The sequence below is a fragment of the Durio zibethinus genome, chromosome 5 (genome assembly GCF_047325235.1).
Source record: "Durio zibethinus cultivar Kanyao isolate XHJ-2024 chromosome 5, ASM4732523v1, whole genome shotgun sequence".
NCBI classification, from domain to species: Eukaryota; Viridiplantae; Streptophyta; class Magnoliopsida; order Malvales; family Malvaceae; genus Durio; species Durio zibethinus.
In genome coordinates this window covers 33,489,999-33,509,619 of record NC_143166.1, presented here as the reverse complement: position 1 = coordinate 33,509,619, position 19,621 = coordinate 33,489,999, and the positions used below count along the sequence as shown (strand labels likewise).

The following is a 19,621-nucleotide window of genomic DNA, read 5'->3' as shown; positions in this document are numbered from 1 at the left end:
TATTAGTTGAAGGCTTCAATACTTTATATATGTATCTTTTGTTTGAAGCATCTTCCACCATCAATCATTATAGACAGCACATACAACATATCACTCTTCATTCAACTTTTCATCTAATTGGTCGGTTGCCATTTATTTGGAGCTTTGAATTCAATTACTTTTTGTCACTTTTGAAAAGTTCTCACCTTAATATAAGATAGTCGTAAGAACTAAGAACACCCATGGCTACTTGTAGAAACATTTGAAAAATCCCAGTCTTAGATCAATGATTTGGTGCCAGTTGTATTCTATTAATTGTTCTATAATTAATAAAAACTGATAATGACAACCCCTACTTTGATAAAATTGATAATATCTAACTTTCAACCATCTAAAATATCTTGATTGGTTTTCAATTCTTTTCAGCAAACATTTTCACTGGTTTCAAAGCTATGGAAGACGAGATTGTAAGATATGGTAGCTTCCCCATCATTTTAATTCTCTGTTTTTCCTTCTTGAAGGGTGCCACATCTGAATTTTACACTGTTGGTGATGAGGACGAGTGGAATTCAGAGGTAGACTATGTTTCCTGGTCGCAGAAGTACAATTTCAGCGTGGGCGATGTTCTTGGTATAACCTGTTTCCTTTAAAACCTTCTTTGCAATTTGGTTTCAGAGCTATATGTTTTGTAAAGTTTGCAGATATAGCAATCAGCAACTATATATTTCTACAAAACCAAGCAGATGGTTCAAATCTAATTGATGCGGCTGTCTTTTGTAGAGTTCAAATATAATAAGGGGCAACACGATGCCTTTGAAGTGACAGAGGAAACATACCGATCATGTGATACGAGCAGTGGAGTTCTAGCCAAGTATGAGACTGGGGATGACCAAGTCAAGCTCACCGAATCGAAGAAGTATTGGTTCGTCTGCAATGTAAGTGGCCATTGCCTTGGGGGAATGAGGTTTGGAATTGATGTTAAAGCAGGAAACACCAGTACTAATTTGGAGCAAACTCCATCAGCCAAATCTGGTACTGCTTATGCCTTTGAAAGATGGAGCTTGGGTCTCTACGTTTTTGCATCTGGAATTCTACTCAATTTGTTTTGTTGATTTATAGTCGCTGTTTAGGCACTATTTTTCGTTTTCTTGACCTTTACTCAAATGCTTTTTATCCATTTTTTAAAGTCAATTAATTACTGAAAATGTGAACACCATTAGTAAACTCACGAGCAAACCAGAGAGAAAAGAAAGAAACCTGACAGATTTGCAGTATGATCTGATCTCTTAGTTCCAAAATTGTTGTGGCTGCTGCTGCCGTTGCTTTTTGCCAGAACAAAAAGCCCAGACAACGGCCCCTTTCCAATCAGGCTGCAATCTTTGAGTATGATCAGGATTCTATTTGCCTACAAGTTTCAAACTTATCCCAAGAATTGTAGATGCAAATGAGTAAAGTTTTTAACGAATTATTTACGTTTAATTTTTCTTTGTTTTTATTCATTTATTAAATTTATTTAATGATATAAAATAATGTTTTTGTATTTATTTATTAAACAAATTATATTTAAACAAAAATCTATTTGGTTTTATTTATTTTTTTGTTTATTATTCATTTATAATAACAATACAAAAATTACACTTTTATTCTTTATTTTAATTCTATTCTAAAGTTTATTTATATTCGATTAAGATTTATTTATTTAAATTTATTTGATTATAATTTATTTATTGTTTATGAATATATTTATTTATATATATTCATTTACTATTTATGAATAAATTTATTTAATTTAATATAATTAAATAAAAACCGGACATAAACATTTCATCATTAAATCAAACTAAGCTCAAAAAAATATAATTTATTTATTAAATATAAATCGAACTCGAATAACTGTAAAAATAAACAAAAAATCTACAAACATTTATTCTTTTATATTTAATTCATTTATAACCCTATCAAAAACAAACTAGCCAACTTTATTTTTTATTTCGAGAGAAGCTTATGAATTAATTTGTCCAAGTGTAAAAATGAACAAATATTATTTTTTATATATATGATAGGAGCATGTATTGATCTTAATTTCCTTTGTAACATTTAAAAATTTTACTGATGATAATAGAATAATTTTTCTTCAATAAAAATGAATTCTTTCAGAACAAACAACAATTTTTTTCTTAGGATCTTACATTAAAAAGGAAAAAAAATTCCCAATCTATTAGCCATGTCAAGTTCCACCACATTAATTGAGAAATCCATAGACGGTCTTAATTTGCTGCCTGCTTGTCCCTATCAGCCACCTTAATATTGAACAAACAACCACCCATTACTCTGTATTATCAAATTTCTCAAATTTTTTTTGGTAGGATTAAAGAAGGTAAAAAATTTTGAAATTAATGGTTTCGATGCGATCTTTTAGGATTTATTTTTTTTTTTAAATTAGGTATCGAGTTGGGTGACATGAAAAAAAAAATCAAGGTCGAATTGGAGTCAGATTTTAGGTAAATTCGATCTTATCCGATCGATATATATAAATATAATTTTTTAATTATTTATATATATTTATATATTTAATTTTATATTTATATTAAAAATAATATTTTATTAATTTCATGTCAGATCGAATCGAATATGATTTTATATAATGTTAAATCGAATTAGGATATAAAAATAATAAAAAATTATCAGATTGGGTCGAATTCGGGATGAGGCAAAACCTACCCTACTCTGACCCGTTGCCATCCTTAGGTAGGACTGTGGATTTTACTGTACGATTAATATGATATAATTGAATTTATAGTATCAATTAATTTAAATATTAATTTTAAAAAAATTATTTAATATAATTTTTTTTAATTTTAATTACAATAATTTATTTCAATCATAATTATAATAATAATAATTATTATTTTTAATTTTATCAAAATTAATTTTATCACCTTCCAAATAGACCATAAAATTGGGTAAGCCAACCCATAATACTGAAAAATAAGAAAAGAAATAAAAATTTTTATTTTAATTATTTTTTTTTATTAATAAATTCACATGTACAGGGCCATTGATACTGGGAAGATTGCCCTTTTTCTTTTTTTACGGAAATGTCAAATCTTCTAGTGGTCTCATTTTTCGTATGTGTGGGGTCCATCTATGCTTACCTTTTTGGGTTGCAAAATTAAACATCTTTGCGTCACAAATGATCTAAATTAATTAGGTTTGGAATAAATCCAAATCCATCAACAAAAACTATATATTTTTTTCAAATAAAAAAAAATGGCTATCTGCCTTTTTATATTTTAGAGATTATTATTTTTCATATTTATTTATTTTATTTTAAATTTATAATTAATTTTAATTTAATTTATCATCATCAAAAACATTTTCCCTTTAAAAATGGTTTATGAAATTTTTGTTATCACAACTTTTAATTAATGTTAGATATATATATCTAAAAATATTTTTCATACTTAACACAAAATTTAATATTATCACGAAAATACAAAAAAATAAAAAATGTAAATAAGTATTTATAATTTTTTTACTCTAATTATTTTTTGCACGATTGTGAAAAATAATTAGTGATATAAGAATAAATGTTAAAATTAGCTCATTTTAAATTTAATATTTATTTTAATATAAAATTTTATAAAAATAAATAAAAATTTATTTCAACATGGCATTTCACGAGTATATTTTTGTTATATTTGGAATATCCCCATTACATTTCTTGTTTATTCAAAATTATTTTTAATAATTATTAACAAAATATTTTGTAAAATATTTTATTTTTATTAGCTTTAATTCAAAAATCGCTAAAAATAAAAATATAATGATAAACTTTAATTAAATCAAAGTATAATAACAAAATTCAAACCAATGCATGTTGGTTTTGAGTGGTTAAAGAATTCATTTTTTTTAAATAAGATTTTAATTTTAAATTTTATAAATAAAAAAATTAATATTAAAAAATTTTATTTTTTGTAAGTTTGAACTCAAAGTAATTATCGAATACTAATCTTCAAAAAAAAAAAAAAGAAATTTAACATTCATCTACAATATTACGAAAAATTTGTGCCTCGAATTTTTAATTTTAAATCAAGACAAATTTTATTATTTTAAATGTGTACAAAATTACGTACAACATTCAAATTAAAATAAAAATGAGAGCTCTCGTTGTCAATAATTTTCATCAGGATGCTTTTTTACTTAAATAGAATAAAATAAAATATATTTTTCATATTTTTATCTATTTTGAATTTCAATGCTTACATTAAAAAAAATGAAACATTAATTAAAAAATATTTATTGTCGGTTTGAAAATTATATTATAAAATGAAGAATTATTCCTTTAAATCCCACGTCATGTATTGCCTTACATATTAAGCAAAGCTACAATTTTTTACAATTCTTTTTAAAAAAATACTAAAATTTCGTCTATCTTGACGAGTAATTACTAATTTATATAATTCAAAGGGCATATCTATCAACATTGACTAGTAACGTTAATTAGTAAAATACTGTATAAAAAAAATTTGTGGTTGAACCACAAATGTCGCTATTACATTACTCCAGCCTATTAATAAATATTATAATTACACGTGTAAGTAAATAGAACATACCTTTGTTAATAAATTTGTTTTTTTATTAAATTTAATGAAAGATTATAAATATGTTTTAGAATTTATTAATTAAAAAAACTAATTATGAACATAATAAAATTTATTTATAGTCTAACTTGATTTTTATTGATATATTTTTATTATAAAATTTTATTTGCATATTAAATTTAAAAATTATGTAAAAATATTTTAAAATTTATTAATTAGATAAATATATTATAAACCTAATAAAATGAAATCTTTGATATAATAATCAAGAGAGAAAAATAAAAATAAAAGGGAGCGACACGTGATTGATATGTATGTAATTTTAAATCATAAATGTTGTAAAAAAAATGTGTCATTTTCCTGTTTGACTTGTGGATTATAAACAAACAAGGGTCTTCCACAGATTCACGGCGGTCAGACTACGAGAATGCCAATGGCAAGAGAGTCGCTTTTTTTTTTTTTAATTCACTTTTCAGACACGTTCATTTGTCAAACTTTTATCACAAAGAAAAAGCCTTCAATAAAATATGTGTCTGATAACATCTCTTTTTTATTGTCCTTTGTCTCTCTGACTCTTATCTTCCCTTCTGGTATTCTTCTCTTCTGTCTTTTTTTTTTTTTTCTCAATTTATTTTTGTATTCATTTACTACTGCTTATATCTCGTTTATCTATCTGATCTATTCTGGGTTTCTGAGTTGTTATTTGGGTTTTTTTTTTTTTTTGTGTGTGTGTGGTTTATATGAGATGAGATTTTGGAATTAAGACAAATTTCTCTGTTCATTTTGTACATGTATCCTCTGTTTGGAAGGGTGGAAACAGTAGGAAAAATGTAAACAAAGTTGATATCTAAAGTTTCTGTACGTTTAGTTTTCTGTGTCTTTTTTTCTCTTTGGGTCCTCTGTTCCTCTTTACTTTTCAATTCCGCTTTTGAAAATTAACAAAACGCCAAAAGGTGTTTTTGGTCAAAAATTTCCGGCTTAACTCTTTAATAGAAACAGTTTCAGTTTACATTTGCTTCCCTTTCCCAATTTATAGATATCAATATATTTTGGAAAATCCTTATGATTCGTGATAGTAGGTGTATCAGAAGTTCTTTTTTTTTTTTTCATTTTGTTGAATTTTAATCTAGTTGTTACCTGTATATATAATTTCAAGTTTTTTTCTATAACTTGTGGATTGAAGTTTAATACTTTTTATTGATTTTGGAAAAGAATTTTGGTTTTGAGATAAAGGATTGAAGACTTGGTGCATGCTAAAAATTCTGATTAGCAAGTGGAAGATCAAAGCAAGCTAGGATCTTTTTGCTTACTATTCACTTGCATGAGATAATTTTTAGTGAATTAGTTGTGTGCTAATTCATTATGAGTTTACAGAGGTAAAAGTGAAGTCAACAAGGAGATGGATGAGAATGGAAGAGTACATCCGGATTGTGCTAATGCTGCTAATCCTTACCATGAATGTGGTGTGTATTGCCTAGAAAAGATTGCTGAAGGCAAGGGACGAAAGGAAAAGGATAAAAAGAAAATAGGTAATCAATCTTCCTTCCTGTGCTCCATTTTCTCATGGCTGTTGAAGTTGTTCAATTCTATGGCCAGTCCTCTCAATTTTCCTGGTAGTTTGTTCATTTTGGAAGACAATCAAAGCCTTTCAGGAGTTTGTGGGAAAAAAACCTTACCCTGAAACTTCATGTGCTATTGATTCATGCCCAATTCACTGTGACTGAGGCAAGGTGGATGACTAAAATCTATTTAATGGTTTAAGTAAACCAATAAAGGTTGATTATGGGACTAATTAGTCTAAAAAGTGAAGTTATTGAAAGCAGCATTATTTTTGTGGATGCAGCATCGATGTATTCCTGATCAGACATGTTATTAAGCCTAACCTAGACACTTTAAATTTGTTAGATTAATTCCTGATCAGAGTTTCAATGATATCAGAACAAAGGTAAAAACCTGAGCTTTTATTCATCACTTTCTAAAGACAGGCTTAATTTCCATGTCCGTTTTCATTTGTTAGATAACCACTATGGTATAAAAGAAGTTGTGCATACCACAAGGGTTGATGATGGGGGGAGAGTGCAACCAAATTGCCCTAAAGCATCTAATCCTTACCATGAATGCAATGAATTTTGCATCCAGAAAACTTCCAGGGCAGGTACTCGGGGTTAGAAAAGAATCAGGTTGCTGATAAAATAAGTTCTTTACTCTATTAGTAAGGTTTTGAATTCTGTTTAGGTTTTGCTGATCTCCTTCTAAAACTAGGTCTATATGTCTTTCTTTTTATTTGTTAGATAATCACAATGGTATAAAACAAGGTGAGGTTAGCAAAAAGAAGGATGACGAGGGAAGAGTGCACCCAACATGCAGAAAGGCGTCTAATCCTTACCATGTATGTGATGAAAATTGCTTCAAAAGAACTACAGAGGCCATTCAAGGGGTTAAAAAGGAATCAGGTTTAGAGATTTGTTGTATCAGTACATTTTTGTATTGTGGGTTTTTTTGACCGCTTTCTAAACATAGGCATAAATGTTTTTCTTTTTATTTGTTAGATATTCGCAATGGTATAAAACAAGGTCAGCTTAGCAAAAGGAAGGATGAGAGAACAGTATATCCAACTTGTCCAAAAGCATCTAATACTTATCACGAATGTGATGAAAATTGCTTCAAAAGAAATACTGACGCCAATACACCGGGGGTTAAAAAAGAAACAGGTTTCGCCCCCTCTTTTTTCTAAATGATGTTGCTCATTAAGTTGCTTGAAACAACCTCTCGTGCAAGCTTCTTTTTTCTTTTTTGTTTGTTTCTATGGAGTTGTATTTATTTTTGCTGAAAGAATATGGAGTACAATAAATTCTTACAAATAGATAACAAAATAAAATGATATAGAACCGAGAGAAGATGGGAGAATTATGAAGTGTGAGAGGCCTCATCCAGCTTATTGTTGGCTCTTCTAAGAACCTTGGAGAGTTAGGAGAAGTCCTTAAAGAATTCACCCTCATAAGCCATCTGATGCATAGGTTTTTGCATATTCTAAGATTTTATTTGTTTTGGCATGATATTGCGGCTTAATGTAATTTTTAGTCTGATACACTTTGAGATGCATTTTCACTAGTTTGATGGCATCTAAGGATTTGATTGTCCCTCAATATTGATGTTTCATATCAAGCTGCAGAAATTCACTGATATATGTTCCTGATTACGGTATTGTCATTGTAGGTTCCAAAATTCTAGATGCTTCTAGAAGCTTTGGCAAGAAAAAGAAGGGATCTGAGTCTCAGCCGAAGTCCCCTCGAGCACTTGAGATTACCCCTGCCCTAGGTGCGGTTTACCCTGGTAATCCTAAGTCACCTCGATCTCATTTTTCTAGGAAGAATATGGCAGCAGAGAATGGTGAGTCTTTTTCTTCTTCTGAGCAAAACTCTAAAGAGATTTATTCCCGAGATCAATCTTTGGACAAAGCGCAAATTCAGTACTCTCAACCACTGCCTATGTCTGGGAAAATCATGGTTGGTCCCCCCCCCCTCTCTGTGTGTGTGTGTGTGTGTGTGTGTGTGTGTGTGTGTGTGTGATAAACCCGCACACCAACACACTTGCACGCGAAAGCATTAGTAATTCTCAATTTGTATCCATGTGAATCCTCTCTTATGTCCTCTCTGACAGTCCACTGATGATACACCAACCAAATTGAAAGAAGCAGAGAAGGATCAAAATTCTCCTAAGGTATGTGCAGATGCAAATACTGAGGGTGGGAAAGATGTCACTAGCTCAAACTTTAGTTTCTCAGGGATTGTCCGAGCTTTAGAAGAGAGTGATGAGGAAGAAGAGGTTGAATCTGTTATCTCTGATTCCTGTGTACCAGTTGGAAAATACCATGTGAAAGCAAGTATCTCCTCGATTCTACAGTCAATTTTTGACAAGTATGGAGACATAGCAGCTAACTGTCAGTTGGAATCAGCTTCCATGCGTGCTTATTATTTAGAGTGCTTGTGTGCTGTACTTCAAGAGTTGCATTCCACTTCATTCAAGCAACTGACCAAAGCGAAAGTAAAAGAAATGTTTGCTGTTCTTAAGGATGTAGAATCTGCACATATTGATGTTAGATGGCTGCGCGCTCTGCTTAATGAAATCTCAGAAGCTATTGAGTTTGTTAGTCAACGTCAAACTATTGAAGCCAAAAAGGCCAAGTACGATCTATCATTAGACTCGTTAAGGAAAGAACTGGAATCTCAAATGGAAGATCTAGCACAGAAAGAAAAGGTGGCTGCTGATGCCCGGAAGCTAGTCACAGAAACCCAGGCTCGTCTGGATGACATTGAGCATGAACGTTCTCAATTGGACAAAACTATTTCATCAATACAGTCCATCACGGAAAGATTCCAGGGCAAATCTGTGGCGGATGAACTGCTCTTGTGAAGCAAAACGTTAGTATTCTGGATGTGAAAGTAGTTTGTGTAGAGCAATTGACAATAGGCTTTTATACTTGCTTTCAAGTACCATATCTTATCCGTTTCTAGGATTTCTGGAATAATTGAACTGTCAAGAGAAAGCACAGTCCTTGATCTTAGCCTCAAAAAATCTTATTCATAAAAGTGGCTTTCATGTTGCTTAACCTAAATCTTGTATGATCATTGGATTAAGCTTTCTTTTCTTAAAAAAAAGGAAATAAAAAACAGTTCAATTCCATCTCCTATCTTCCTTTCTCCTTGACTCATGTTTCAATTCGTGGTGTTTTTCATTTAAAAACAAAATTATTTGACTGATAAGCACTTAAAAAATAGCATTAAATTTCGGAGGAATAATGGATTCATGTAATGGAAGAGTAAAAAGACAAAGGGAATACGAAATGTATTATGATAAAAGGGGAGAGGTTCATATTAGATCCTCCAGAAGTTAAAGCATATAACAAAATAACCAAAAGAAAAGCCAATGTTTGAACTTTCTCCAACTGGAAAACCTACCACTAAAACCCAGAACCTGGGATAATATCGACATTCCTATCATAATATCAACATTTCTCTATCACTCGAATGCCCACTGGTTCTCCCTCCTAACCTCCTCTTCTTCCTCAGGGGTGAAATCGTTCTTGATGTTGAAAGTCTTGCGGATCTCCTCGGGTGTCTTTCCCTTGATCATGTCAGCAACAGTTTCGCAAGTCAAGTCCAACAAGTTCTTGATATTCAAATAGTTCGCAGCCTGCAAAAACCAACATCAAAATATTTAACAGCTTTAATATTAGCATCAAAAGAAACCCAAAAAGGAAATTTCCTGAAAAGCTAATCATAGGTTCTTCTCTCCATCGGAACAAGAGGGCCGTTATGCTCATTACTAAACTTGTTTAAGAGATGAAATATAATCAAGGTATATCTTTTTTATCAGAGGTTGAATCGATCAACAGAAGAAGAATTAGGCCAAAAATTAGGATATATTCTAGGAAAATAAAACTTCCATCGAAAAGAAGCAAATGAAAGGCTTTCATAAAAATTCTCGAAAACCATGATAATTTCCCCCCTTTCTATTCTCGGCAACCATCAAATCAGTCAATATAAAAGAACTAAATCGTTTTATTAACATTATTAAGATAAATAAACAGATAAGTAGATGGTTTAAATTAAACCCTAATCCCTAAAAATAACAGCATTGTGAATAGCAAATAAATTATGAGGGCATCAACGAGAGAAAGAAAATGGCAGAATCGTAAATAGGACAGAAACAAAGGGACAAAAGAGGGAAACTAACCAGGATGAGGTCAAAGAGGGTATTTTGGTCAATCTTGACAAAATCAGAATCCCAAGCCTTGAGTTCATCGTTGGTGCTCTTGTCCTTGTCCTTGTCCTTGTCGGCAGCGGCAGCTGCATCGACGTGCTTCTTGCAGTACTCAAGGACCTTGGATAAGATCTTGCTGGTGACGTTGGGGAGAGGGATCTCGTTGTCGGCGCAATCATCCTCAATCATGTGCTTGATCGTCTGCGACTCCACCGCCACTGCTTCCTCCACCTCGAAAGTCTCTCCGTCGGAGCTCTTCAACATTATCTTCTTCGAAGTTGACGCCATGGTTTTCTACGATTCTCTCACAAACGGTGTGAGTAACCCTAACCCCAAAAGCATAAAGAACAAAAAAATCGAGAGAGCGGAAATCTAAATGTTACTCTGATTGAAAATGGGAAAAAGGTGGGCAAAAATGTTTGGTATTTATAGAAAGATTTAGGGTCTATACGCTGTCGTTTTAAGCGCGAACTTAATTTTACTTAGGCTTGGATTTCCGGTGAATAGGAAGTACATGGTAATCTCGATGTTTACGTTTACTTTTTACTATTATTTTTGTTACTGCCTTTGGCCGGTAGGTTTTTTTTTTATTGTTTACAAAAATTAAAATCCACTTTGGGGTGAAAATTTGATAATCACAAGACTTTTAAAGCAAACTCATTCAGTTAATTAATGCCTTTAATCCTCCGACACTTAACCATTTAATATAATTTTATTTTTTCCATGACAAGAATTAAGAATTAATTTGACAATGGCTAGTAACGCATACCTTTTTCTATGAAATTTTCAAGTATTAAAATCATGAAAGATATTAAATTCCACATCTAACATATCTTTTTTTTAACAAATAAGATTGTAATTTAGAGATAAAAATAGAAATTACAAGTGTTATTTTTTAAACATATGAATTTAATAATTTAAAATATAATATAATAATATGAGATAAAAATAATACGAATTAATTATACAGAGATAATATGATATAAAATTTTATAAAAATCATAAAAATGTTTAATAAAATCAAAAAATTATATTTTATGTTTTTGTATTGACATTAATTATGATATATTATTTTTATGTAAAATATGATATTTCACACGATACAATGACATAAATTGCGTAACTAATTTTTTACCATCAAAACAAAGCATAAAGGAAAAGGGTTTTAAGTCTAGAAATCAACAGGGAAATAAACATTCCAAAAGGTAGCCATATTAGGGCATGAATTGTGCCATTTTTGGGGGCTAAAAGAAAGGAAACAATAAGCTGGAAAAACTGTTGGATTATGCGATAAAATTTTAAAATTGTATGATGGATGGTGATCAGTACATGAGTGCAAAGTCATTTACATTTGATGAAACTGTAAAGCTGTTCTTTACAAATTACAAGACAGCAAGATGCAGAGCATAGAAAGATTACTCTTCATAGGCACAATACACACGGTAATTGCCATTGCATATGCTAACCAATATAATCTCAGAACAGCCCCATCCTTCACTTTCACTAGGACAAACAACTTGCATTGCGGCCTGGATCGAACATTTGTACTTACAGCTTGGAAACGAGTAAACCTGAAATGAATCAACATGATTTAGCCATTCCCTCGCGAGTCGACTGCATAAACATGAGGAAAACAATTAAAGTCTGAAGGTGATGATAGGTGAAAGAATACTAGCGAACATTGCCTTGGAAGCAGACGCAATGTGAGGTATGACTATGGCATTCTTCATCTAAGTAAGCCCAGGTTTCATGAAAGGTTCATCCGAATGCAACAACATTAATGAACGATTATGTACTAACTTGATGGTGGTTCTCATGTGGTTGATTGAATTTGAGATTGAAAAGTTTGTCAAAGTCACCTCAAAGACGCCAAGACCAAGTCGGAACATAGGGTTTTGCTTCAGATTCTCAACAAGAGCTACTTCATCTATTACTGGGCCCATGCTACAGTTTACATGGATTGCTTCCTGCAAATGTAAAATCCATATTTCATATATCCTTAAGCAAGCATACTTTCAAAGTTAATTGTTGAGCACAACAGAGAAGTTCTTAATCACCTTCTTCATCATTGCAAGCCTTTCTTTGTTAACCAGATGATAGATGGTTTTTTATCCAAGACAGGGTGAAGACTTACCTAAAAAGCATCAGTAGCAATAACAACATTAAAAAGTTCTCAGCAAAGACAATCCTACCACATCTGCCTCCTGAAGCCCCTCATCCATTGTCGATGCTCTTTTCCAGCAAACAGGATGCTCTCCATTGGCTTTCAATAACTCACCATAAGCTGCAATGGGGAAACGTATTAGTAGAAAAAGAGGATATGACAGCTCAGCACCTTGAACAGAATGTTTCAAAACATCTGTGACAAACTTCCCTAGCCGTGTTGCTTGGTAGAGATCATAGTATATTAAGTTCATTTGACCTTCAACCTGTTATAAGATAGGCAAACAAAATCACTCTCATTAATGCCGCAAAGCAGGCATGGAAGTAGAAGATGCTATGCTTTCACTTTAAAATTAAGCAACAGAACCTCAAAAATCCAAAATATCATCTCTGTTTATATTTGGGGGCAGCTAAGTTCAATGTGTTGCAAACATTTTTCAAGGTCAATGCCTCTCGTTAGCATCCTCATAAAAACCTGGCACATTACTATTCGACAATTTCAAATGAATTATCTAAATTCTAGACTAAATTTATGAAATCTGATGTGCAATTTAGTTAAGAAGAGATTACCATCATTCTGGAGTACGCAGATCCAATACGACCAGCTCCAATTACACCCATTGTCTGTCCTTTAAGTAAGTTTCCCACAAATCTGCAAGAGAAAAAGTGGAATTGCACAATCATGATGTAGGTGACATTTGGAGTGTATCATCTCTGCACAGCAAAAGTGAATGATACGGGTGTATTTGGTGGACATACAGATGAAGGAGCCATCCATCATATAAGCCTGTCCTCACGAACTCATCTGCTTCAACTATTCTTCTAGCAGCAGCTAAAGAAAGAGAAGCGGCCTCTGCTGTTGTTTCTGTGAGTACCCCTAAACCAAATTAGCACCAACATTAGCTCAACATTTCTATTTAAAATTACTGAACCAATTCTGCAACCATTTTCCACATAATATATAACATTTACATCCATTCTCCTATGAACAAGGTAGGTGTATTACTAACTATTTAGTAAATTTTACAATTCATGTGTTTATATTGATTTATTTTGTATTTAACATGTATAAAATATAAAACTTATTATGTACTAATTCATGTTGACAAGTCAAATATAAAACGAAATTGAAAGCTATTGTTGGAAATATTCGTGCTAATAATTACGCATTCAACAAAATCAATCCAACTTCAAGGAAAAGATGATAATAGAGTGTTGGAAATACTTGCTTCCTGTAAACCCAAAGGCAAGTGGGGATGGAAAAGGAAATAAGGGTTGAGACGTGAAAGGCTTACTCTTTGCTAGAGTAGCTGTTGTGGGCACATATGAGGCCATAGGTTTGAAGGAGATTATGACTGACTGAATGGGATAATTTATCATTACACAACAGATTATTATTAATACTAAGTATAGTAATGCTCTTGTATTTTAAGGATTTTGTCGCCAAGAATTTTAAAAATATTATTTATACTTAACAATTTATCGTTTTGATAAAATATATATGATTTTGTCTATTTAAAAAAATATATTTTATATTTAACGTATTAATGCAAATATTATATGATAATTTTTTATTTTATACATATTTGTACAAGACTAGCACAATAAAAATATAAAAATGACTAGATCTATATAATGCTAAAATACTAAATTTTTAATTTTTGTATTATTATTATTTATTATTTGGAGCCAATTTCACTTGATTGACACTTCCAAAAAGGGGTTTCAGTAACGAGCCAAAGGATTTAATTAAATTTTAAGTGACTAAAGCTAGGGTTTAGTTAAAATTAATTAGATAAATAGTCTAGAAGAAATTTAGTAAGTAGTAAATATAATCCCCATTTTCAAATTTCAGTTAACATTCTTGTTTCCGTCTGCCAAAGCTCATATCTTCAAAAGAACTCCCCCTAAAATCTTTACCTTTTAAAAGCTTCACTTTCGGAGAGACAAAGGAAGCCATGGAAAGGCTTCTGTACTCGTCTTCCTCAACCCCTTTGGAAATCTTTCGAAAGCCCTCTCCTTTTCTCTCTCAACTTGGCCGATTCCACTGTCCTAAGCTCGACTTCCTTCCTTCACTCGCTCGACCACAACTCAGGCGAGTCATCTCTATTTCTTGCAAAGCGGGAACCCATCTCAGTTTTCTTCTCCTCAATCCAACCCAATCAATGAATTGCCTTCACTCGGTTCTCCCCAAGTCCACTCAGCAAATGGGTCAACACCCATTTCCAATTTCCTCAAGCTTATTGCAATTGGAGCTTCTGCACAAAAAAAGGTATGGAGTTTATGCAAGTTTTTAATAAAATTATAACGAGTTAAATATAATAGAAAATTGGAGCGAAACCAGCTTTAACGAAGAGTCTACTCTCTTCACTCTTCTTGCTAAATGAATTAAGTCTAGCTAAACATTGTGATGAGCGAATGTTGAGTTCATGCTTTGCAGTTTGCACATGTACAATTTCTTATGGAAGATAAAAAGGAGTCGCCTATGTTATTTTTCGAGAGGCTTATACAATAAGCTAATTCTATTTGTCATGGAATCGCTTCCACTATCTTTTTCCACAATCAAGTCTCTTGCATGACGAACCCTGATTGAAATTTTATTGTTGTGAGCATTGCAATAGCGAGTTACTGATATTGTTAGTGTCTGAATGTGAAACCTTTATCATTAGTAGAACTGAAGGAACTCATGCATTTGGAATTTTTGAATTCTCCACTAGAGCTGATTAGTGTGATTCTGAGTTTTGGATAGATGAAAGGAAGTATGGGATAAATTATGAATAGATGTCATTTATCGTGCACATCCTTGTAATCTCAGGCATCCAATAGCTGTGGAAAATTTTTGTTATGCATTATATCTCAGTCAGCATAGTGTTTGCAATTTATTAGGAATCAAATTCTGTGTGGAAACTGAGAGTACTTTAGTCCTCTCTGGGTGCAAACATTTTTTTTTTTATTCTACACATGTTTCAGGCAATCACAGCTGGGACGTTTATAGCTCTCTCTGCCATTATCATGTTCTTAATCCAACCAATTTTTGCACCAACAGCTTTTGCAACCTTTCAAACTGCCGCTAAAACCAGTGGCACTGCAGCTTCTGCTGCGGTTGGGGGCAGAGTAATCTGTTCTGACTTATTAAGTTGTGCATGTGTCATGGGCCGAGACGTGGCTCCAGGACATGGGGATGGCCTCTTCCGTCATAATTCACACCAATTTATGAAGTATTATTCTTTTTGATCCTCTTAACCTAACGGTTTTGTCCCACAAAAGATACCTTACAAAAAGAAAATAGTGTGAACCCTTATATTTCATAATCAACTATAGTATACAGTCGATGTGGGATTCATGACTCTTCCCTAAGATCGTGACACATGGACTGGTTTCTTTGCTAGTTGCTAACACACCTTGTCAGGGCCTGACCACCTAGCTGCTTTGGCTCCACTATCAATTGGCCGTTCTTGAGTGAAAAGTGCTGTTGTTGGAGCTCTGTGGGGATATGGCCATGATGCTGGTCAGGTTATCTTTGGATTACTATTTCTACTTCTAAAAGACCGCCTTCATATTGAAGTTATTAGGACTTGGGGTACAAGAGTAGTGGGCTTAAAATTGCTCGTTATTGGGGCTATGGGTATAAGGGAAGCTTCAGAAGTTCCCGCCCCTTGTGTTGCCTTGGAAAATGGTGAGTGTGATTTAGCATTTATGAGACACTCGAAAGCACAGCAGTTGGGAAAAAGAAGATTGATTTTGCTACTTTTGCCACAGGGATCGTTCATGGATTGCAACCAGATGCACCAATGATGGTTTTGCCAACACTTGCTTTGCCATCTCGCTTGGCTGGTGCTGCATTCCTTATTATGTTCATGCTTGGAACTGTAGTGGCAATGGGTAGCTACACAGTGTTCATAGGCTCATGTAGGCAAGCATTGAAGGATAGGGTGCCCAGAATTACCGAAAAACTTACTTTGGGCTCTTCCATTGTCGCAATTGCTCTTGGAATAGCCTTTCTCGTAAGCCAATTTTTGGATATAGTCTTTATTGATATCTCTGACCCAGCATCAAGATATGCTCTCAAGTTTCTTTAGCATCATGGAAAAGATGTTAGAATTTCTTGTTTGTTGAAGCCATAAGCGAGTTATTTCTGATTGAATTGTTTGATGCAAGTTTACATTATTAATACATTAGTCTCAGGATCTACATCTCAACGCACAAGGGAGAAATATGATGCAACACATCATTAACACCAAGCTGTTGATTTGGCAAAAGCATGCAAGTCATGTGATCAGTTGCATCCACAACAGAAAAAAAGATGGGAAACCTGTCATCCCAAATGGTGTTTATTAGGACCTCAGAAAAGTAATTTGAGTCACCAGTGTCAACATCTATACATTAATGTTAAAGATTTAAGCACCTGAGGCCAGAAAAAAAATCTGCTCTTGAAATGGAAAATTCGAATCAATTATGGCTTCTGCTTTTTTTCAGTGTCGAAAACCACACATGCGTCTGCTGCTGTCTTCATCTGAAACCACCAAATAAACTCTATTAGGATCCAGATCGTACAACAGTTTAGTATGTGCAGCACTTGAGCCAAACAAAAAAAAAAACCAGTCAAACTAATATAAGTTAAGAATCTTTTCTCTTTGAATTGAAGTCAGGAATGGAGTTGTGGTGCTTCTACCAGAACCAACATGTGTTTTATCCCCATAGCTTATCTAGGGAAGTTCAGGTCAAGATCAAACTTAAGTACAGTTCAATGCCAGCATCTCATTGGAGCTTCTTTTTCATTTCACACTGAATATTAGTTATTCATACATCCATCTAAAGTCTAGCATCAGTTTAATTCCCTATCTTATATCATGCCAAATTAAACCATCTGAAGAAACAGGAAAATGCCATTACATCAATTTAACAGGAAAATGCGGAATTGAATTAAATTGATGGAAGTTCGATCAAGTTAAAAGGTATATGTGGCTACCTGTATAATATTGATGACCTGCTTGATAGAGCATCCAAATAAACTTAAAGCAACTAGAAAAGAAAGAGGTGAGCCCTGTTTCAGGGTAGTCAGTATAACCTGAAAGGAAAACAACATAAAGCAAATAGAGAGAAGACAATTAGAAATCAAGGTGCAAAGGAATCTGCTCTTCAAATGGGAAAGGAATTATGCAAGAATCCGGACTTACATCCATCAAATTTTCAGTATGGTTTCTCCCAATAAGAAATAAGGCTATGTAAAGAACCTACAAAGAAAGTCAAGATAACTCAATATATAAGTATCAAAAAATGGAAAAGTAAATAGATGGAAGAGAGTTCTAAAAATATAATTGCCTCGCAAGCCACACAGCAATAGCCCATAAACATCCGATTCCCATAGTAAAGTTTGAAAAGCCAACTGGAGCTGTCTTTGACATCTTTATGACTAGTCTTACCCGCAAGGAATGTACTGAAATTTAAATATGAAGAGTTAACAAGAAAAGACATCCTAGAGAAGAAACAATCATATGGCATGAAATATGTATTTCAAGGCAAAAAGAGCTACCTGTACATCTGCAGCCAGTGGCTAGCAATATCTAAGGCTAGCAATGACAAGAAAACCAAGCTAGGCCTGCGTAAAAATGTGATTGATATAGCAGGATGCAAGCATTCTTGGCAACATAAATACACATGAAAGAATGGAAGAAAACTTACCTATACACTTGAGAAAGAATAACCAGTAGACAAGCAGTGCTAATCCTGAATAACAGAATCAAGCAAAATCACTATGGAGACAACTGCATAATTCGAAATTTCTACTGACATCTATGGAAAAAAAATAAAAAAACATACTGAAAGATATAATAAGACAGCCTTAAAATTTTACCTATCCGTTACCATATCCAGAACAGCTCCAAATGTTGACGCTGAAGCACAAAGAAAAGAAAATAAATCATATTCTGCATCTTACAGACGCCGCTTTACATGACATGCATGCCTTTCAAGTTTCAACATCCCACAAAGAATGGCAATTTAAGGAATTATATTCTCTATGTGCTATACTCGATCCTAAAATTGTTGCCAACATGCCACCTTTACATTGATGCTTTAACTACTTTCATAACTTTGAAGATAAATAAGAGTACTGATCAAACCTTGGTTGAATTTGCGAGCACACCAACCATCCAAAGCATCACAAACAAAGCTGCAGTCCCAAATTTAGTCACATTTAAGCCTATCAAAGTTCACCAATCTCAAAAGCAGATAAAACATCATATCTTAGCTAAAATTCTCACCTTAGAAAATAGAGAACAGCAAAAAGTCTTTTGCTAGAAAAACATTGAGCAAAGGCATAGCAATTCAAGAGAATTCTTATATAACCTACAATTGCAAAATTGAGAAGTCTTCATGCCTAACTACAAATAGCTTTTCAACTCAAAAACCATTCAAAATTCAAACTTTGAAGAAAGGAACCAACCAATAATATTGGGAATGTATAGGTAAACAGACAGTTGCCGTGGCATTGTTTTAGGCTTGTTGGCCATTGAAAACTTACTTGTAACCAAACCTGTAAGAGAACAAATGGGTTAAAAAAAATTCAACAAAACAAGCTGAGGATACATAAACTAAATAGAAATTAATAGCAAGTAATTGGATCTGGGTACCACCTGGGGAAGCCAATAATGGAAGTTTTGGTGGATGGAATGTGGGTTTTCAAAGAAAAACCAAATGCATTTAAGAAAAAAGAGAAATTTGAGAATTAAGAAAGTCCATACCTTTGCAGCTTTGCTGTGTGAATCTCTTTTTCAACCGTCTTTGAATAAATTCTGGCTCACTTCCGAAAGATTATTCTTTTTGAGTAAATTACCCAAATACTCCTTCATTCATACTATAATTATTCAATTTTAACAATTTTCTTTTTCAATAAAATAAATTTACCCGAGATTATGATCAATTTTTTTGATTAATTTGAAAAGATTATATCTAGAATTCAAAATTTAATTCAATTTAATCATTTAATCATTTTTAAAAGATAATATTTAATAAAATTAATTTTTAATTTTAATATTTATAATAATATTTATATTTTTTATTATGATTTTTTACATAAAAAATAAGATTTATTTTAAGCTACTCAAACATGA

At 32.6% G+C, this 19,621-nt stretch overlaps 6 protein-coding genes and 1 long non-coding RNA gene across 14 annotated transcripts; 4 read left to right on the top strand and 3 right to left on the bottom strand.

Moving 5' to 3' along the window:
- The first annotated feature begins 307 nt into the window (after positions 1 to 307).
- LOC111282786 (mavicyanin-like) lies at positions 308 to 1,093 on the top strand. Its single transcript, XM_022871023.2, has 2 exons — positions 308 to 609; positions 760 to 1,093. Exons 1-2 carry the CDS (start codon positions 432 to 434, stop codon positions 1,089 to 1,091), a joined length of 510 nt encoding a protein of 169 aa, XP_022726758.1. The 5' UTR covers positions 308 to 431; the 3' UTR covers positions 1,092 to 1,093.
- Positions 1,094 to 5,138: 4,045 nt separating this feature from the next.
- LOC111281826 (uncharacterized) lies at positions 5,139 to 9,266 on the top strand. 6 transcript variants are annotated; one of them, XM_022869538.2, is made up of 7 exons: positions 5,139 to 5,173; positions 5,958 to 6,112; positions 6,601 to 6,738; positions 6,899 to 7,036; positions 7,133 to 7,294; positions 7,800 to 8,089; positions 8,244 to 9,266. In XM_022869538.2, exons 2-7 carry the CDS (start codon positions 5,983 to 5,985, stop codon positions 8,994 to 8,996), a joined length of 1,611 nt encoding a protein of 536 aa, XP_022725273.2. In that variant the 5' UTR covers positions 5,139 to 5,173; positions 5,958 to 5,982; the 3' UTR covers positions 8,997 to 9,266. The 6 variants fall into 6 exon arrangements, with proteins under 6 accessions (XP_022725273.2, XP_022725272.2, XP_022725276.2 ...); XM_022869537.2 differs by having other exon boundaries at positions 6,875 to 7,036; XM_022869541.2 differs by lacking the exon at positions 6,601 to 6,738.
- A 137-nt stretch (positions 9,267 to 9,403) lies between these two features.
- On the bottom strand, positions 9,404 to 10,742 carry LOC111281827 (SKP1-like protein 1A). Its single transcript, XM_022869543.2, has 2 exons — positions 10,320 to 10,742; positions 9,404 to 9,776 (listed from the first exon to the last, which is right to left on the bottom strand). Exons 1-2 carry the CDS (start codon positions 10,632 to 10,634, stop codon positions 9,603 to 9,605), a joined length of 489 nt encoding a protein of 162 aa, XP_022725278.1. The 5' UTR covers positions 10,635 to 10,742; the 3' UTR covers positions 9,404 to 9,602.
- A 1,205-nt stretch (positions 10,743 to 11,947) lies between these two features.
- On the bottom strand, positions 11,948 to 13,880 carry LOC111281696 (uncharacterized). The gene is made up of 3 exons (XR_016342391.1): positions 13,269 to 13,880; positions 12,404 to 13,161; positions 11,948 to 12,313 (listed from the first exon to the last, which is right to left on the bottom strand). It is a non-coding gene; the product is annotated as an uncharacterized LOC111281696 (long non-coding RNA).
- A 587-nt stretch (positions 13,881 to 14,467) lies between these two features.
- LOC111281695 (chloroplast protein FOR GROWTH AND FERTILITY 2-like) lies at positions 14,468 to 15,743 on the top strand. The gene is made up of 3 exons (XM_089760418.1): positions 14,468 to 14,781; positions 15,325 to 15,379; positions 15,480 to 15,743. Exons 1-3 carry the CDS (start codon positions 14,468 to 14,470, stop codon positions 15,741 to 15,743), a joined length of 633 nt encoding a protein of 210 aa, XP_089616544.1.
- On the bottom strand, positions 14,634 to 19,434 carry LOC111283043 (putative CDP-diacylglycerol--inositol 3-phosphatidyltransferase 2). 3 transcript variants are annotated; one of them, XM_089761291.1, is made up of 11 exons: positions 19,253 to 19,434; positions 18,955 to 19,044; positions 18,773 to 18,857; positions 18,632 to 18,681; positions 18,364 to 18,403; positions 18,192 to 18,236; positions 18,043 to 18,108; positions 17,832 to 17,946; positions 17,687 to 17,743; positions 17,479 to 17,577; positions 16,804 to 17,022 (listed from the first exon to the last, which is right to left on the bottom strand). In XM_089761291.1, the coding sequence occupies exons 2-11, from the start codon at positions 19,019 to 19,021 to the stop codon at positions 16,963 to 16,965; spliced, it is 684 nt and encodes a 227-aa protein (XP_089617417.1). In that variant the 5' UTR covers positions 19,022 to 19,044; positions 19,253 to 19,434; the 3' UTR covers positions 16,804 to 16,962. The 3 variants fall into 3 exon arrangements, with proteins under 3 accessions (XP_089617416.1, XP_089617415.1, XP_089617417.1); XM_089761290.1 differs by lacking the exons at positions 18,043 to 18,108; positions 18,192 to 18,236; positions 18,364 to 18,403; ... (2 more) ...; positions 18,955 to 19,044; positions 19,253 to 19,434 and adding an exon at positions 14,634 to 14,767 and having other exon boundaries at positions 16,915 to 17,022; positions 17,832 to 17,963; XM_089761289.1 differs by lacking the exons at positions 18,043 to 18,108; positions 18,192 to 18,236; positions 18,364 to 18,403; ... (2 more) ...; positions 18,955 to 19,044; positions 19,253 to 19,434 and having other exon boundaries at positions 16,690 to 16,821; positions 16,915 to 17,022; positions 17,832 to 17,963.
- LOC149518937 (chloroplast protein FOR GROWTH AND FERTILITY 2-like) lies at positions 16,063 to 16,969 on the top strand. Its single transcript, XM_089761292.1, has 2 exons — positions 16,063 to 16,185; positions 16,269 to 16,969. The coding sequence occupies exons 1-2, from the start codon at positions 16,131 to 16,133 to the stop codon at positions 16,586 to 16,588; spliced, it is 375 nt and encodes a 124-aa protein (XP_089617418.1). The 5' UTR covers positions 16,063 to 16,130; the 3' UTR covers positions 16,589 to 16,969.
- Positions 19,435 to 19,621: the final 187 nt, after the last annotated feature.

Coding starts and splice junctions, on each gene's coding strand:
- LOC111282786 (XM_022871023.2), top strand. CDS start 432: ATGGAAGACGAGATTGTAAGATATGGTAGCTTCCCCATCATTTTAATT. Junction 610..759: donor CAGCGTGGGCGATGTTCTTG/GTATAACCTGTT, acceptor TGTCTTTTGTAG/AGTTCAAATATAATAAGGGG.
- LOC111281826 (XM_022869537.2), top strand. CDS start 5,983: ATGGATGAGAATGGAAGAGTACATCCGGATTGTGCTAATGCTGCTAAT. Junction 7,037..7,132: donor AGGGGTTAAAAAGGAATCAG/GTTTAGAGATTT, acceptor TTTATTTGTTAG/ATATTCGCAATGGTATAAAA. Junction 7,295..7,799: donor GGGGGTTAAAAAAGAAACAG/GTTTCGCCCCCT, acceptor TTGTCATTGTAG/GTTCCAAAATTCTAGATGCT.
- LOC111281827 (XM_022869543.2), bottom strand. CDS start 10,634: ATGGCGTCAACTTCGAAGAAGATAATGTTGAAGAGCTCCGACGGAGAG. Junction 9,777..10,319: donor CCCTCTTTGACCTCATCCTG/GTTAGTTTCCCT, acceptor TGGTTTTTGCAG/GCTGCGAACTATTTGAATAT.
- LOC111281695 (XM_089760418.1), top strand. CDS start 14,468: ATGGAAAGGCTTCTGTACTCGTCTTCCTCAACCCCTTTGGAAATCTTT. Junction 14,782..15,324: donor GAGCTTCTGCACAAAAAAAG/GTATGGAGTTTA, acceptor TTGTAATCTCAG/GCATCCAATAGCTGTGGAAA. Junction 15,380..15,479: donor TATATCTCAGTCAGCATAGT/GTTTGCAATTTA, acceptor CACATGTTTCAG/GCAATCACAGCTGGGACGTT.
- LOC149518937 (XM_089761292.1), top strand. CDS start 16,131: ATGGGTATAAGGGAAGCTTCAGAAGTTCCCGCCCCTTGTGTTGCCTTG. Junction 16,186..16,268: donor TTGTGTTGCCTTGGAAAATG/GTGAGTGTGATT, acceptor CTTTTGCCACAG/GGATCGTTCATGGATTGCAA.
- LOC111283043 (XM_089761291.1), bottom strand. CDS start 19,021: ATGGCCAACAAGCCTAAAACAATGCCACGGCAACTGTCTGTTTACCTA. Junction 17,947..18,042: donor CACTGGCTGCAGATGTACAG/GTAGCTCTTTTT, acceptor TTTAAATTTCAG/TACATTCCTTGCGGGTAAGA. Junction 17,578..17,686: donor ATACTGAAAATTTGATGGAT/GTAAGTCCGGAT, acceptor TTTTCCTTTCAG/GTTATACTGACTACCCTGAA.